This window comes from Perca flavescens, chromosome 1, assembly GCF_004354835.1.
Source record: "Perca flavescens isolate YP-PL-M2 chromosome 1, PFLA_1.0, whole genome shotgun sequence".
Taxonomy (NCBI): domain Eukaryota; kingdom Metazoa; phylum Chordata; class Actinopteri; order Perciformes; family Percidae; genus Perca; species Perca flavescens.
In genome coordinates this window covers 20013221-20026099 of record NC_041331.1, presented here as the reverse complement: position 1 = coordinate 20026099, position 12879 = coordinate 20013221, and the positions used below count along the sequence as shown (strand labels likewise).

The 12879-nt window shown below is 38.8% G+C and overlaps 1 protein-coding gene across 1 annotated transcript in view; it reads right to left on the bottom strand.

Annotated features, from left to right (window-relative positions):
- gpc5a (glypican 5a) overlaps nt 1-12879 on the bottom strand; it is a 91680-nt gene that overhangs the window by 14358 nt on the left and 64443 nt on the right. The window contains exon 7 of the mRNA XM_028582040.1: nt 10794-10914. Within this exon, the coding sequence (XP_028437841.1) occupies nt 10794-10914 (121 nt within the window). The remainder of the gene's footprint in view (nt 1-10793; nt 10915-12879) is intronic.

Sequence of the window (12879 nt, the reverse complement as noted above, 5' to 3'; positions counted from 1 at the left end):
CTGCCGAATCCGAATACCAAATCCTACTACCATCCTCAGTCCATTAACACAGTAAACACATTAATGAAGTAATCAATGTCCACAGCCTCTAAAATTTTAAACGTAACAACTTAATGTTGAATTCACACACTCTTTTCACATCGTAGGAAAGCACATTGATGAGTGACAATTTTGTTTGGCAAATTTTCGCTAACCAGTGTATGATGAAGGCATGTTGGGTGGGTGGAATTAGAATGCTAACCTTAGCTAATAAGCAGCAGCTGGTCGTTTGGTTGCTCCGCTCCCACTGTAGGGAGACGGCTGACAGCCCGGGAGAGGCACTGTCTGGTTAAGTTTTTAGCTGTGACTGTCCTTCGTTTGCCGCTGGGGTTGCTGCATTTTGGCTGCCGTCTGTGGATTCCTTTATGCGTGGCTCGTATTCTTTTGGATGTTTCATGCGCAGGCGTTTTGGCAGCGGAAATGTTGTGTATGTTGCCGTCGCGGGACAGGTTGGCATTGCGGGTTGGGTGTGTGGCTCGGCTTGGGTCGCCTTCTTTTGGCTGGGAGTGCTGCGGGGCGGTGCTTTTTCTGCTCGCAAGTTCCATTTTCACTTTCTCACAGCCTACTGCATTGAACGGTCCACCTACATTATGTTGACCAGCGTAACGCAGTGCAAGCGTAGGGTTCAGTGACGAACCCCGTCAAAAAGCCCAATATTTGTCCGAATCCGAACCCAAATTCGGTGCATCCCTAGTTCAGTTATCATGGGAAATATTATGCATCACTCCCTGTAGTGTCCTACCTGGACTCTGATCTCCTCAGTCGACGACGTTGGCGCCATGCCCAAATATTGTCTTATTATTTCTGGAAACATTAGGCCTACATCAAATCCCTCCTACCATCACTTCGAACACGGCACAAATGGCAACAGGACAAACCGGATCTGCAATTAAACTCCCTTGTGATGGTTGCTGCCTCCCAGCTACCAAGAGCCCAAGCAAAGATGGCCACATCAGGACAGCTGAAGTTGCTCTGACAGAAAAGCCCTATGTCAGACCAGTAGCTCATCTGATCTCACTTTACTGGCTTACGTGTAGACAGTTCATTTTTGTTTGGTCTGTTATCACATTTCTCACTAGAAATCTGGAAAATTTTACTTTTAACTTTTAATTAACTATTTTATAATTTTATTTGTAAAGCTCAGTGATGTTGGAACAAATTCTGAAATGCTTTTGAATACTGTCTGTTTCAAATACGCAAGAGCGATTGGGAGAAAACAAACTGATACAATATTTAGCAAATCAGTGCATTATGTAACTGATACAAGGCTTACAAGTAGCACAACAAAGCCCTTCCCTTTGAGAATCAGTTAGACCCAGTGATGGAGTGTAATCAGGCTTGAGTGTACTCAAGATGTTGCTACAATTAATTTTTGGTTAATTGCATCTTTGCAACCCAAACAAAACCGTGAAATAGCTTACAGCAAGGAACAACTCATTGAACACAAGATCTGGATGGTTACTGTCATGACTACATACAAAACAGACTAGGTTCACTATTTACCCTGCTGAACAGGCACACTATCTTTTTTATTTTGTCTGCATGTGCTGGAGGCAGTGCTGACACAGACCATGAGGATTTGGCAAACAAAATTTGTGTAAAAGGGCAAATGTTGAATTTCTACGCAAGTTTTGAGGGCTCTTCTTTTCACAGCAACTGCTTTTTGAGCACTACTGAAGGCAGCCATCACACCTCAACCCATCACTTCTGGACAAGGTTTTTTAAATTGGCTGCATTCAGACTCAACAAGCAAAATAAATTGAAAAGAATAGCATCAAAACCTTGAAGTTGGATTACAATTGTGTTCTGGTTACCAGTGTCTGCAAATTTTGTCTTAAATCAATGAAGATGGATTTGGTCCCCTTAAAGAGCTCCCTTGACCAAGAGATTTAAAATTGTTCATTTAGATACTACTACAATGATTACATACAAGTTACAAACACTAATCTCTCAGAGTTTCAAGTGATGTGGGAAATTATTTTAAACAAGTTTTGAGAGATTCTTGTTCATTGTAATTATAATGAACAAGAATCTCTCAAAACTGTATTTTCACACCTAACACGTGCACTTATTGAAAGACCATCTGTTTGACAGCTAAAAACCAGACTCCTGTGTTGCATTTTAGTGTGTTTAATTAACAGAAACACTGTCATACCTCAGATATTTTATCTGGGGATTTTATCTGTGGGACTAATTAGCATATTTTGTTTGTTATTATTTAGGTGGGGGACTTTTGTATTACTAACTGTGGTTGATGAAGAGTGTCAGATGTGGGTAAAACAGTTAGCTTTGTTTGCGTTGTTGAGCTCTGTAGGAAGCAACAGGCTGGTCGAAAATTTCAGTGATTTTGTACAGCTGCATTGAAAATGATGATGCCAACAATGTTATCATACTCATGCTAAAATTTGTGTTTCATAGCTGGATAACTGTCAGGACTCTAGTATTTTTTAGAGGGTAGCTGAATATGTGAGGGTGTGAACTGATTTTACTCTTGGTGAAATTTCTTTAGCACCCCAGGTCTAAAAAACACAAAAAGTCAACTACCATGTTCACCACCATAGTTTAGTGTTCTAGCATGCTATTTGCTAATGAGCATTAAACACAAAGTTCAGCTGAGGGTGACGAGAATGTCATTCGTTTTGCAGGTATTCGTTCATATACTAAAGTATTGGACCATGGACGTGAATGTGTACTTTTCATGGCAATCCAAAAATCGCAAAATGTAAATAGATAAGTGAAAACGTTGACCTGGTAGAACAGGTCAACAGCTCAACAGCTATGGATTGCCATGACATTTTACGGAGACATCAGACTTTGGTGAACTGACTTTACATCTGGCGCCACCAAAGTCTAATGTCTCTGTAAAATGTAATGACAATCCATAGCTCTTGAGATATTTCAGTCTGGATCAAAGTGGTGGATACCCTTACCAACCGGCATTGCCATGAGCAGGCCCGTGAGCCACTGATCACTCCGTAAATCTTTGCACCCCAATAATGGCTCTTGCAACATATGGCAATCTGACAATGGCTTTGTAGACATTAGTTTGTTTTCAGACCAACTTACTGAGAGGTGGAATCATGAAAGGCTTAATAAACAATCTCTATTTTATTTCCCAGTAAACTTTGAAGAAATATTCCTGAAAGGAACCAGTCACAACTTTTTGACAGAAATTTTGTATCTGTTCTGTCATTGTCTTTGAATTGATCCAGGGACTTAGAACTTCAAAATTTGGTTGCCGATAAAAGGATCCAGCAAGCTGTTGTGTAGAAGAGGATGTTGCAGCAGTTTACAACGATCAGCTAAGAATCACGCCTTCGCCAAGGTGGTACTGTCTGCAGTGGAAGGAAAAGTGTTCACACGAAGACTAAGTGGAATCAAGTCGAGCCAAACAATACAGTGGAAATGAGCACCCCAGAGAAGTGAACTGATAATGAGCCACATATCAAGTGTTGTGCCTAATTGTCACTCTTCATCACTGCTAGTGACGGCACTAACAAGTTTATACAACACCTCAGTTTTAAAACACAGCAAAGCAAGTATAAGGAATAGTTTCTGCCTCAGCTAAAAATGTAACTTCGGAAGGAAAAAGGAAAAATAAGAATCAAAGATGAGAAAACAGAAAGAAAAGACATTAAATCAGTATAAAAAATGAATAACTGACTATGTTTACTTGTTGCATTTACAATTATTACTGATGTAAACAAGTATTTCACAGTGTCAGAAAACATTAAGAAACTTTAATTTACTTGTCATCTAATAGTAGTCCATGTCTCAAAATACCAGTAGGTCAAACTGGGAGGGGCAGCAGGACCAATCCTCAAGTAGTGTATTGTGTAATATTGTATATAAAGTGTCTAAAATCAATGTTTTTTTTTGTGAAGGTGCTTGCTCCTTGTGATGACCAATAGAGAATTGTCACACAGCTCTACCTCACCGCTCTATGAAGTGTTTTAGCACCTTTCAGCTGTTTTCCGGCTGTAACTTGACCGTTTAGGTTTACTCACCACTCTCATCAACCTCCTTCCAGACAAAGCAGGCCAGACCTGGAATTGTGTCAAACTCCAAATGAATGATAATGTTGCTCTGTAACTGCTGGATGTGTAAACAAGCAACGGTTTGCTGAGTTGACCATATCAACCTAAAAGGGGATGCTAAGTTAATGTGTTCATAGCTTGTTTTTGCTGCCCTCAGTTATTGGAGGTTTAAGGAACCAATTTGTGCCAAGTTAAATATACAATTGTGCAACATAGATGTTCATCCACATATACTGATAAGCTAATGATAATAATGAAGTAAAATCTCAAAGTCCTTGATTGATGAGGACATATACATGATTCTACAAAGGATCAATCAGTGAATCACTGACTATTGATTGGTTATTAAATCTGAGAAAACCAGACACTGAGTACGTAAGGACAGGAGGAACAGGTTGCAAGCTAATGATGCTGATGACAATTATTAAAATATACAGTTAGCAGATGTGGGGAAAAAAAAAAAAAAAAAAAAGATCTGCGAAAGATATTGGGTGAAATGTGTAAAACAGAGGGTAAATTACACTCACTGAAGTACTTGCTTTCAAAAGATTATTAATGATTACATAATCTCTGCTGATCTGTTGGTCGATCGGTTTCATAGTTACAGTAAATCATGTGCAGCAGATAAACAATTTCATAGTGTTCAACCTCAGCATTCTTATGGAGTTATATTACTGCCATTAGTCAAGAGCGCATTATTTCAATTTGAGAGCATTTCTCACTGATATTACGTTCAGATTTCTTGCTCTCACACTCAAATAGTCACTGCTCGTGCTTAGATTTGCTCTGCTTGTGCTCAAACTTTCTGCTTAAACTCAGATATGTTGTTGTTTGGACATATTTCCAGCTCTCAGTTTTGAACCTTCTCCTCGCACTCAGGCTGATTCTGCTTGCTTGCAAATTTTCTGCTCTCAGATCTCTCCTGCGCGCTTGGATTTTTTTGTGTTATAACCCTGCCAAAAGTCAACAACCAATAGAATGCCAGCTGTAGTGTTGACCAATGAAATGATCCCTGCCACATTGAGGGTGCGTTCACTTTACGTTAGAACGTCTGTTGAGGGCGGCTGCACTGTAACCGATAACTGTAACCAAGTTAAATACCCCCGCGCCGTTCATTGCTTTATTTAAAGTATATGTCAACAATGTGCACAGAATGGTCGACACACTTTCACCTGCACCCATCAGGAAACGGGAGAAAGCTTTGAAGTGGGACATATGAAGTTATGTCCACAACTACGAGGGTGAGTACCATAACTTAAGCACCTAGCTAGCTAGCTAACATATGGTGCAAGCATATAGCCTAGCTTGATGTCCATAAACAAATAGATTTTCTTTATTGTATAGCTAGATTGAACGACATATGACGGACTGTATGTGTATATGCGATGACCTCACTTTGTATTTTTTCCTCGTTTGGTTAACCATGTTCCTGAGATTTGGCTGATTTCATGTTAGAGCCAGTAGTAGAACCTAAACTGTAATATAACTGAAAGAACACCAGAAACTGGATTGTTTGTGTCAGTTTTTGCATCACTGTTGTGTTGTTCATCAGAATTTAGTCTTCATTCCTTCATATAGCATTAGTCTGAAAATGATGAATTCATATCAGTCTGTTTAAAAAGTTGTAACATTAAGTACAATTTCACCACTATAATAAAAACAAATCTAGAAATGATATGCGTTCTTATTTGCTCCTTAAATAGCAGTTATCGACCCCTGTTGATCTGTGTGTGTCATATCACCAACCCATGATAGCTAGAATTCCCCCTGCTGCTCCAGATCTACCTACTGTATGGCTGACTACAGACTACAACCATCTGCTCCAGATCTACTACTGTATGGCTGACTACAGACTACAACCATCTGCTCCAGATCTACCTACTGTATGGCTGACTACAGACTACAACCATCTGCTCCAGATCTACCTACTGTATGGCTGACTACAGACTACAACCATCTGCTCCAGATCTACTACTGTATGGCTGACTACAGACTACAACCATCTGCTCCAGATCTACCTACTGTATGGCTGACTACAGACTACAACCATCTGCTCCAGATCTACCTACTGTATGGCTGACTACAGACTACAACCATCTGCTCCAGATCTACCTACTGTATGGCTGACTACAGACTACAACCATCTGCTCCAGATCTACCTACTGTTGGCTGACTACAGACTACAACCATCTGCTCCAGATCTACCTACTGTATGGCTGACTACAGACTACAACCATCTGCAAGTTTTGTTTGTAGTGAACATCAACAGCTGCACTAAAAGTCTCTTGGGTTCATAACTTAACCTTAATTGCTCTTGTATAGTTCATTCATTTTCTACTAGTTGTATATACCTCCTATTTAATTGAATTATTCTTAATTTGTGTTGCAATACCTGAATCATCCCTCTTGTGAACACTAGGTTTATCTTATCTTTATTCATAACCCTGCTCACAAACTCACCTTAACCTGGGTCATCTGTTTGCCAATATCAATGTTCCTGCTACAGTAAATCCTATAGGCAAATTGTTCTGCTTTCACCGTAGTATGAACAATACACTTTTAAGGTTTTGTGTCAAATATTGTGCAATTTGTTATGAATTACTCATTGTTTTGACAAGGTAAATTAAAGCTATTTACCAAGTGTCAGCTCTGGTCAATTTAATTGTACTGTTTTTTTTTTTATAAATGTTATGGAAAATGAAAAAAACAATTTGCCTTGATCAGGGTTTTAATTTGTTGCAAATATGAATATGGTTTTAATAATCTGTATCTTATTGCTCTGAAAAACTACAATGATTTAAGAAATATCAGTGATACTTATCAACATTTATTGAATTGATTGAATATATTGGCAGACATTACAGGCACCTATTCATGTCAACAGAGAAAACAATAGTTTGTTCTCTCTTTTATCACTTTGATTATGCAGGTTATGGTGCAGAAAGAGGGGTGAAGTCCTTGTAGATCTCTGGCACTTTGAGGACAGAAAGATCCAGCAACTCTCCACTGTTGTCTTTGTATAGTATGCTCCTATTAAAGTCATAGACATCAACACATAAGATATTAGGTGTACATAGCTTTCTTTAACATCATTACTATATATATATATATATATATATATATATATATATATATATATATATATATATATACCTTACCTGATTTGGTTTTGTGGATATCAGTAATTTTCTCTCCCAGGCCTGGTTGTGCACCCTGTGAATTTAAGCAAGAAACATAAATGATAAGTGTATGTAACATGATTTTACTATTATATTACAATAGGGGTACTTCAGTCACACCTAGAAGAAGAGAAACAAACAAACAAAACACTTGTTCTTTTCTGCTCAGTTTGCTTTGTATTAATTAAAAAAATAACATATTTAAGTTGCAAATAAAGCATATCATTTCTAGATCTGTTTTATTATAGTGGTGAAATTGTACTTAACAGACTGGGTCCGTGTACTTTTTCGTTCATTCGATTTTCATTTCATAAACAGGTATTATAAAACAAAAAACAAATGGTTATTTGATTTTCGTTTTAAAATACGAAATTTGAAATTGAAATACAAGGCGTTTACAAGGGGGTGGGAGAAATTTAAAATATGCTGTGATTTTCATTTTCTATTTCATATGACAAAAAAAAAAAAAAAAAACACTCGAGAATAGAAATGAAAAAAGGCCTGTTTTTTCATATTCAGAGACCGGATGTTGTCATTTCCAAGGCAACAGCGCCAGCCTAGCCTACCAGTGTTGCTTTCAGCCCAGGCTAAAATGACTTTGGAAACCTATACTCTTGATAATGCTTGGGGGGGATTTTATTTCATAATGTCACATGTATTTATTACCCTCTCTCCCTGCCTCCCTCTGACTCTCTGTCTCTTCCCGCCGCAGACAACTTCGCCCAAAGAGAGTCGAACCAGCTGACTGAGGAAACAGAATTTCAGTTCACAGCTGTAACAGTACCGTTACGCCACCGTTAACAATCCCAGCAAACTTTCTGTTGCTGCCGTTAAACTTGCTGATCTGGCAGAGAGTCACCGGCGGTTCAGGATCAGATCATGTGGATCAGACCTCCGGTGCTGGGTCTAATATTGTAATATTAGCTGCTGCTGCAGCTAGCTAGCAGCTAGCCACCAGCCCTGTGACCTCGGTTCCTGCGGTTCGCTGGCGTTACCCGCTCTAGCTGAGCTGGGAATCTGCCGCGCTTGTGATTTATTCATATTTTCTTTTCTTTGCAGTGATATGCTATGATGCACTGATGCCAGGCAGGCTTGCTGCTGCTTTTAGTCAGAGTCTGTGAGATAACAAAACTTAATAAAATATAACGTGCATATAAATAGACGGAATAAATAAAAGTCCCCAGAAAAAAATATAAGTTAAACATATGTATTTAGGCTATTGAACTATAATGACTAGCTAATGCCTATATATGTATTGCCTCATTTATGTATTTCATGTTCTATTTCATAGCCATATTTATAATGTAAAGGGTGGCAAAAAACGGATGATCAGTCGCTTAGGAAGTTACGGACTACAGTTTTCCTCAACGGAAGCTGGGACATTCTAACGCTTAATGTGAAAAAACGTGGTTTAATGTAATTAAACAGTCAATTATCAGTCACATAATAATTGGACTTTGGTTTAGATTTTTTGACAGTTTTCAGTGGTTGTGAGGAACAATATGAGAGAGAAATTTGGTAAACATTGATCATTGCTTAGGTACATTAAACCACATTAGGCTTTTTCACGTTAAGAGTTAGAATTTCCCGGCTGCAGTTGTTTTTTAATACCTGTTTATGAAATGAAAATCAAATGAACGAAAAAGTACACAGACCAGACTGATATGAATTCATCATTTTCAGACTAATGCTATATGAAGGAATGAAGACTAAATTCTACTACTAATACTAAAAACACAACAGTGATGCAAAAACTGACATAAACAATCCAGTTTCTGGTGTTCTTTCAGTTATATTACAGTTTAGGTTTTACTACTGGCTCTAACATGAAATCAGCCAAATCCCAGGAACATGGTTAACCAAACGAGGAAAAAATACAAAGTGAGGTCATCACATATACACATACAGTCCGTCATATGTCGTTCAATCTAGCTATACAATAAAGAAAATCTATTTGTTTATGAACATCAAGCTAGGCTATATGCTAGCGCCATATGTTAGCTAGCTAGCTAGGTGCTTAAGTTATGGTACTCACCCTCGTAGTTGTGCACAAAACTTCATATGTACCACTTCAAAGCTTTCTCCCGTTTCCTGATGGGTGCAGGTGAAAGTGTGTCGACCATTCTGTGCACATTGTTGACATATACTTATAATAAAGCAATGAACGGCGCGGGGGTATTTAACTTGGTTACAGTTATCGGTTACAGTGCAGCCGCCCTCAACAGACGTTCTAATGTAAAGTGAACGCACCCTCAACGGGGCAGGGATAATTTCATTGGTCAACACTACAGCTGGCATTCTATTGGTTGTTGACTTTTGGCAGGGTTATAACACAAAAAAATCCAAGCGCGCAGGAGAGATCCAAGAGCAGAAAATTTGCAAGCGAGCAGAATCAGCTTGAGTGCGAGGAGAAGGTTCAAAGCTGAGAGCAGGAAATCTGTCCAAACAACAACATATCTGAGTCTAAGCAGAAAGTATGAGCACAAGCAGAGCAAATCTAAGCACGAGCAGTGACTATTGTGAGAGCAAGAAATCTGAACGTAATATCAGTGAGATATGCTCTCAAATTGAAATAATGCGCTCTTGACTAATGGCAGTAATATAACTCCATACATTCTCGCGTAGGTAAAAATTCACAGAACCACAAGGACGTACAAAGAAGCACATTTAAGACGCAGATGGCAAAAACACACAGAGAGAAAGACATATACACAATAAATGTCAACGAGGCAGATCAGGCGCTCTCAAATGGTTATGATATAGATTTATGTGTTCTGACATCCCACAGATGGTGTGAATTAGTGAGGGAGAGGGTGCCAGCACGAGGTCAAGAGAGATGACCTGGCCTTCAGCCTGCCACTTGGGAAACCAAAGCAACAGACATGTGAAGCTGCTGCTGCTGCAGTGCAACAACCCAGAGGCTGCTGCAGCAGCTGTTATTGAGGCTACAGAAGAGAAAGTGCTCCCGTAAACTGCCCTAATCTCATCATCCTGAGAGATAAACAGCACTGAAAGGAGCCACAGCAGCACTAACGTGCAAAAAAGCAGGCTGGGTGATAGAAAAGCTACATTGATTTTGACAAAGAGTAGAGAAAAACTGTTTTAAATATAAAGACACGCAAACCAGACCAAATGGGTTTCTAAATGTGTAATGATTGATTTTTGTGCATTGCCTGTAGATGATTTTGCATTTGAGACTAGTTTTCTATTAGCTGATACTTACTGGTAGTATGGTAATATTATTCAAAGGTAAAGAGTGAGGGGCTTCAGCTTTGCGAGCAGTCATTTCTCTTCGAGGCAGCAGTTTCTGTGTACCTTGAAGAACACGCTAAAAGCTAACGAGAGATACTTAATGTTCTGTGAACTAACAAGACGCATAGAGAATTAGCAGATTGCCTGAGGAGACATTTGCCACGTTTGACAGAATGAGGGATGGAAATATACATGTAGACTTAAAGTGGAGCGAGAGCTGCAAAAAAAGAGAAAAAAATTGTATAATGCACATACAGTAAATATATAGACAACTAGAAGGGCTCACCTGATTGATGTGTTTCAGTTTGTCAATGATCTGATTTATTACAGGGTCTGCTCCCTTCACTTTCACTTCAGGGTTGGCACTCTGAGCCTTGATCCCGTTGCCGACCACACGGAGAGTGTAGCTGTGAACGAGGTACAAAAGACACAGGGGTCTGTAAGTATTTTCATATATTCATCAGTCATGTTAAAGCATAACATGATAAATACTAGTGGTGGACAGTAACTAAGTACATTTACTAAAGAGTATTTTGCTTCATACTACTACTCTTCAAATATTATACTTAATATTAATATTTAATATTGTGTGTACTTTTACTTTAGTAGTATTTTAGTACTTTTTATTTTAGAATGCTTTTAAAAAAAGAGGATTTCTCCTTGTAGAAGAGTATTTTTACATTGTATTATTGGTACTTCTTCCACCACTGCGAAATACACCGGCGATATGTTGGAAAAAGCTAATTTGACACATCTATTATCTCTTCTTCTCTTGCGGAGCAATACTAAAAGATGATCACTATGGCATAATTCATCTGTAGGCATCACCTGCGGTTAAAGTGGGATTTGTGATGTGGGCGAAACATGATGTACCACATGAGCAGCCATGTGTCTCTGCTGCGGTGGTGCAAGGCAAAACCTTACATGTATTGCATACAGTACATGTATGGTTTTATTAAAAACTATCTAACAATAATAAACCACACTGAGTACAGGATACTAAACTGTTCATTTATGATTTGTGCGTTCTAAGGCAGCCCATTATTGTTATAGCTTGGTAATAGGCTTCAGTTCTCCTCAAGGACTCCTCACTCTTTTGTTTGAATACAGTCTGTCAGCTGTAATGATTTTGACCATGGGGCCGGTAAGTGAGCACAATTCATTCACATCTCAATCTCCAGCATATCATTTAATCAAACTAGTAGATCAAGGTAAAGTCACTCATTGCTGAAAGACCTGCTGAGCTCTGTGTGTGTGTGTGCGTGTGTGCGTGTGTGCGTGTGTGTGTGTTAAATACAACAAATAAAAATGTATGACCCTTCTACATTCTTATCACATTTTGCCACGTTGTGAACTGAATTCAAAGTAAATATAGAAGTTGTCATGAACACTTCTGCTCTTCTGACCGAGAACATGGGAATGCACAAACTGGGAATAGGGAAAGGGGCTTTGCTCTATTAGTTTTTCTCTCTTAGGAGAGTGGTGCCCCGAAATTGTTCTTTTTAATAATGGACAACTGTTGCTGATAGCCAAAGCAGAGTGCAGGCATTCTACGATAAATTATATATGACTGTGAAAAATTACAGTAGTCACAGGGGCTACTATTTAATCTTTTTACCTAAAAAGTATAAATATGGCGTACCCGTACTAGGAATATGTGCTTACTTGGTCGGCCAACTCAGCTTTATGGTGTTGCATTGCATTAAAAGTTCAACCACTTTTAAAAAAAAATGCAGTCTAAATGCAGCCTTTGTCTTCTTCTTTTTTGTCCACAGCCAGCTATTAAAATCATACCAATCTGTTATTGTCAATAGGGAGTTGGGTTGGGAACCGGAGGGTTACTGGTTCAAGTCCCCATACGGAACAAAGTATGGTGGTGGACTGGTAGCTGGAGAGGTGCTAGTTCACCTCCTGGGCATTGCCAAGGTGCTCTTGGTACCGAGCCCCCAACTGCTCGGGGTGTGTGTGTGGACCTACGAGGTGCCAGCCCGATGTCTCTTTGAGTTTTAATAACTTGATAAGAGAATTAAAAATCAGTGGATTAAATAACTGGTGGGCGATTTTGTAGCAGCTAACACAAATTGGTGGCTTCAAGCAATACAAGGTCAGAAAGAAATATAAATTATGAATAAATGAAGTGCAGCAAGCTTGGGTGTCTAATTTATTTAAAAGAAAAGGTAGGTGGCAGGTCAAATGTAGTCAGGATGTCTGAGATGTAATTTTGATGTTCATTTCCTGCAAATCAGAACTCCTAAATGTGATGAGTCTTAGAAAAATACAGCAGCCATTCACTATCCTGTTTTACTTTTTATCAGCAGTTAATGTGTTATCGCTACTATTTTTCTCATTAAGCTCTTTCTTCTCATTTATGT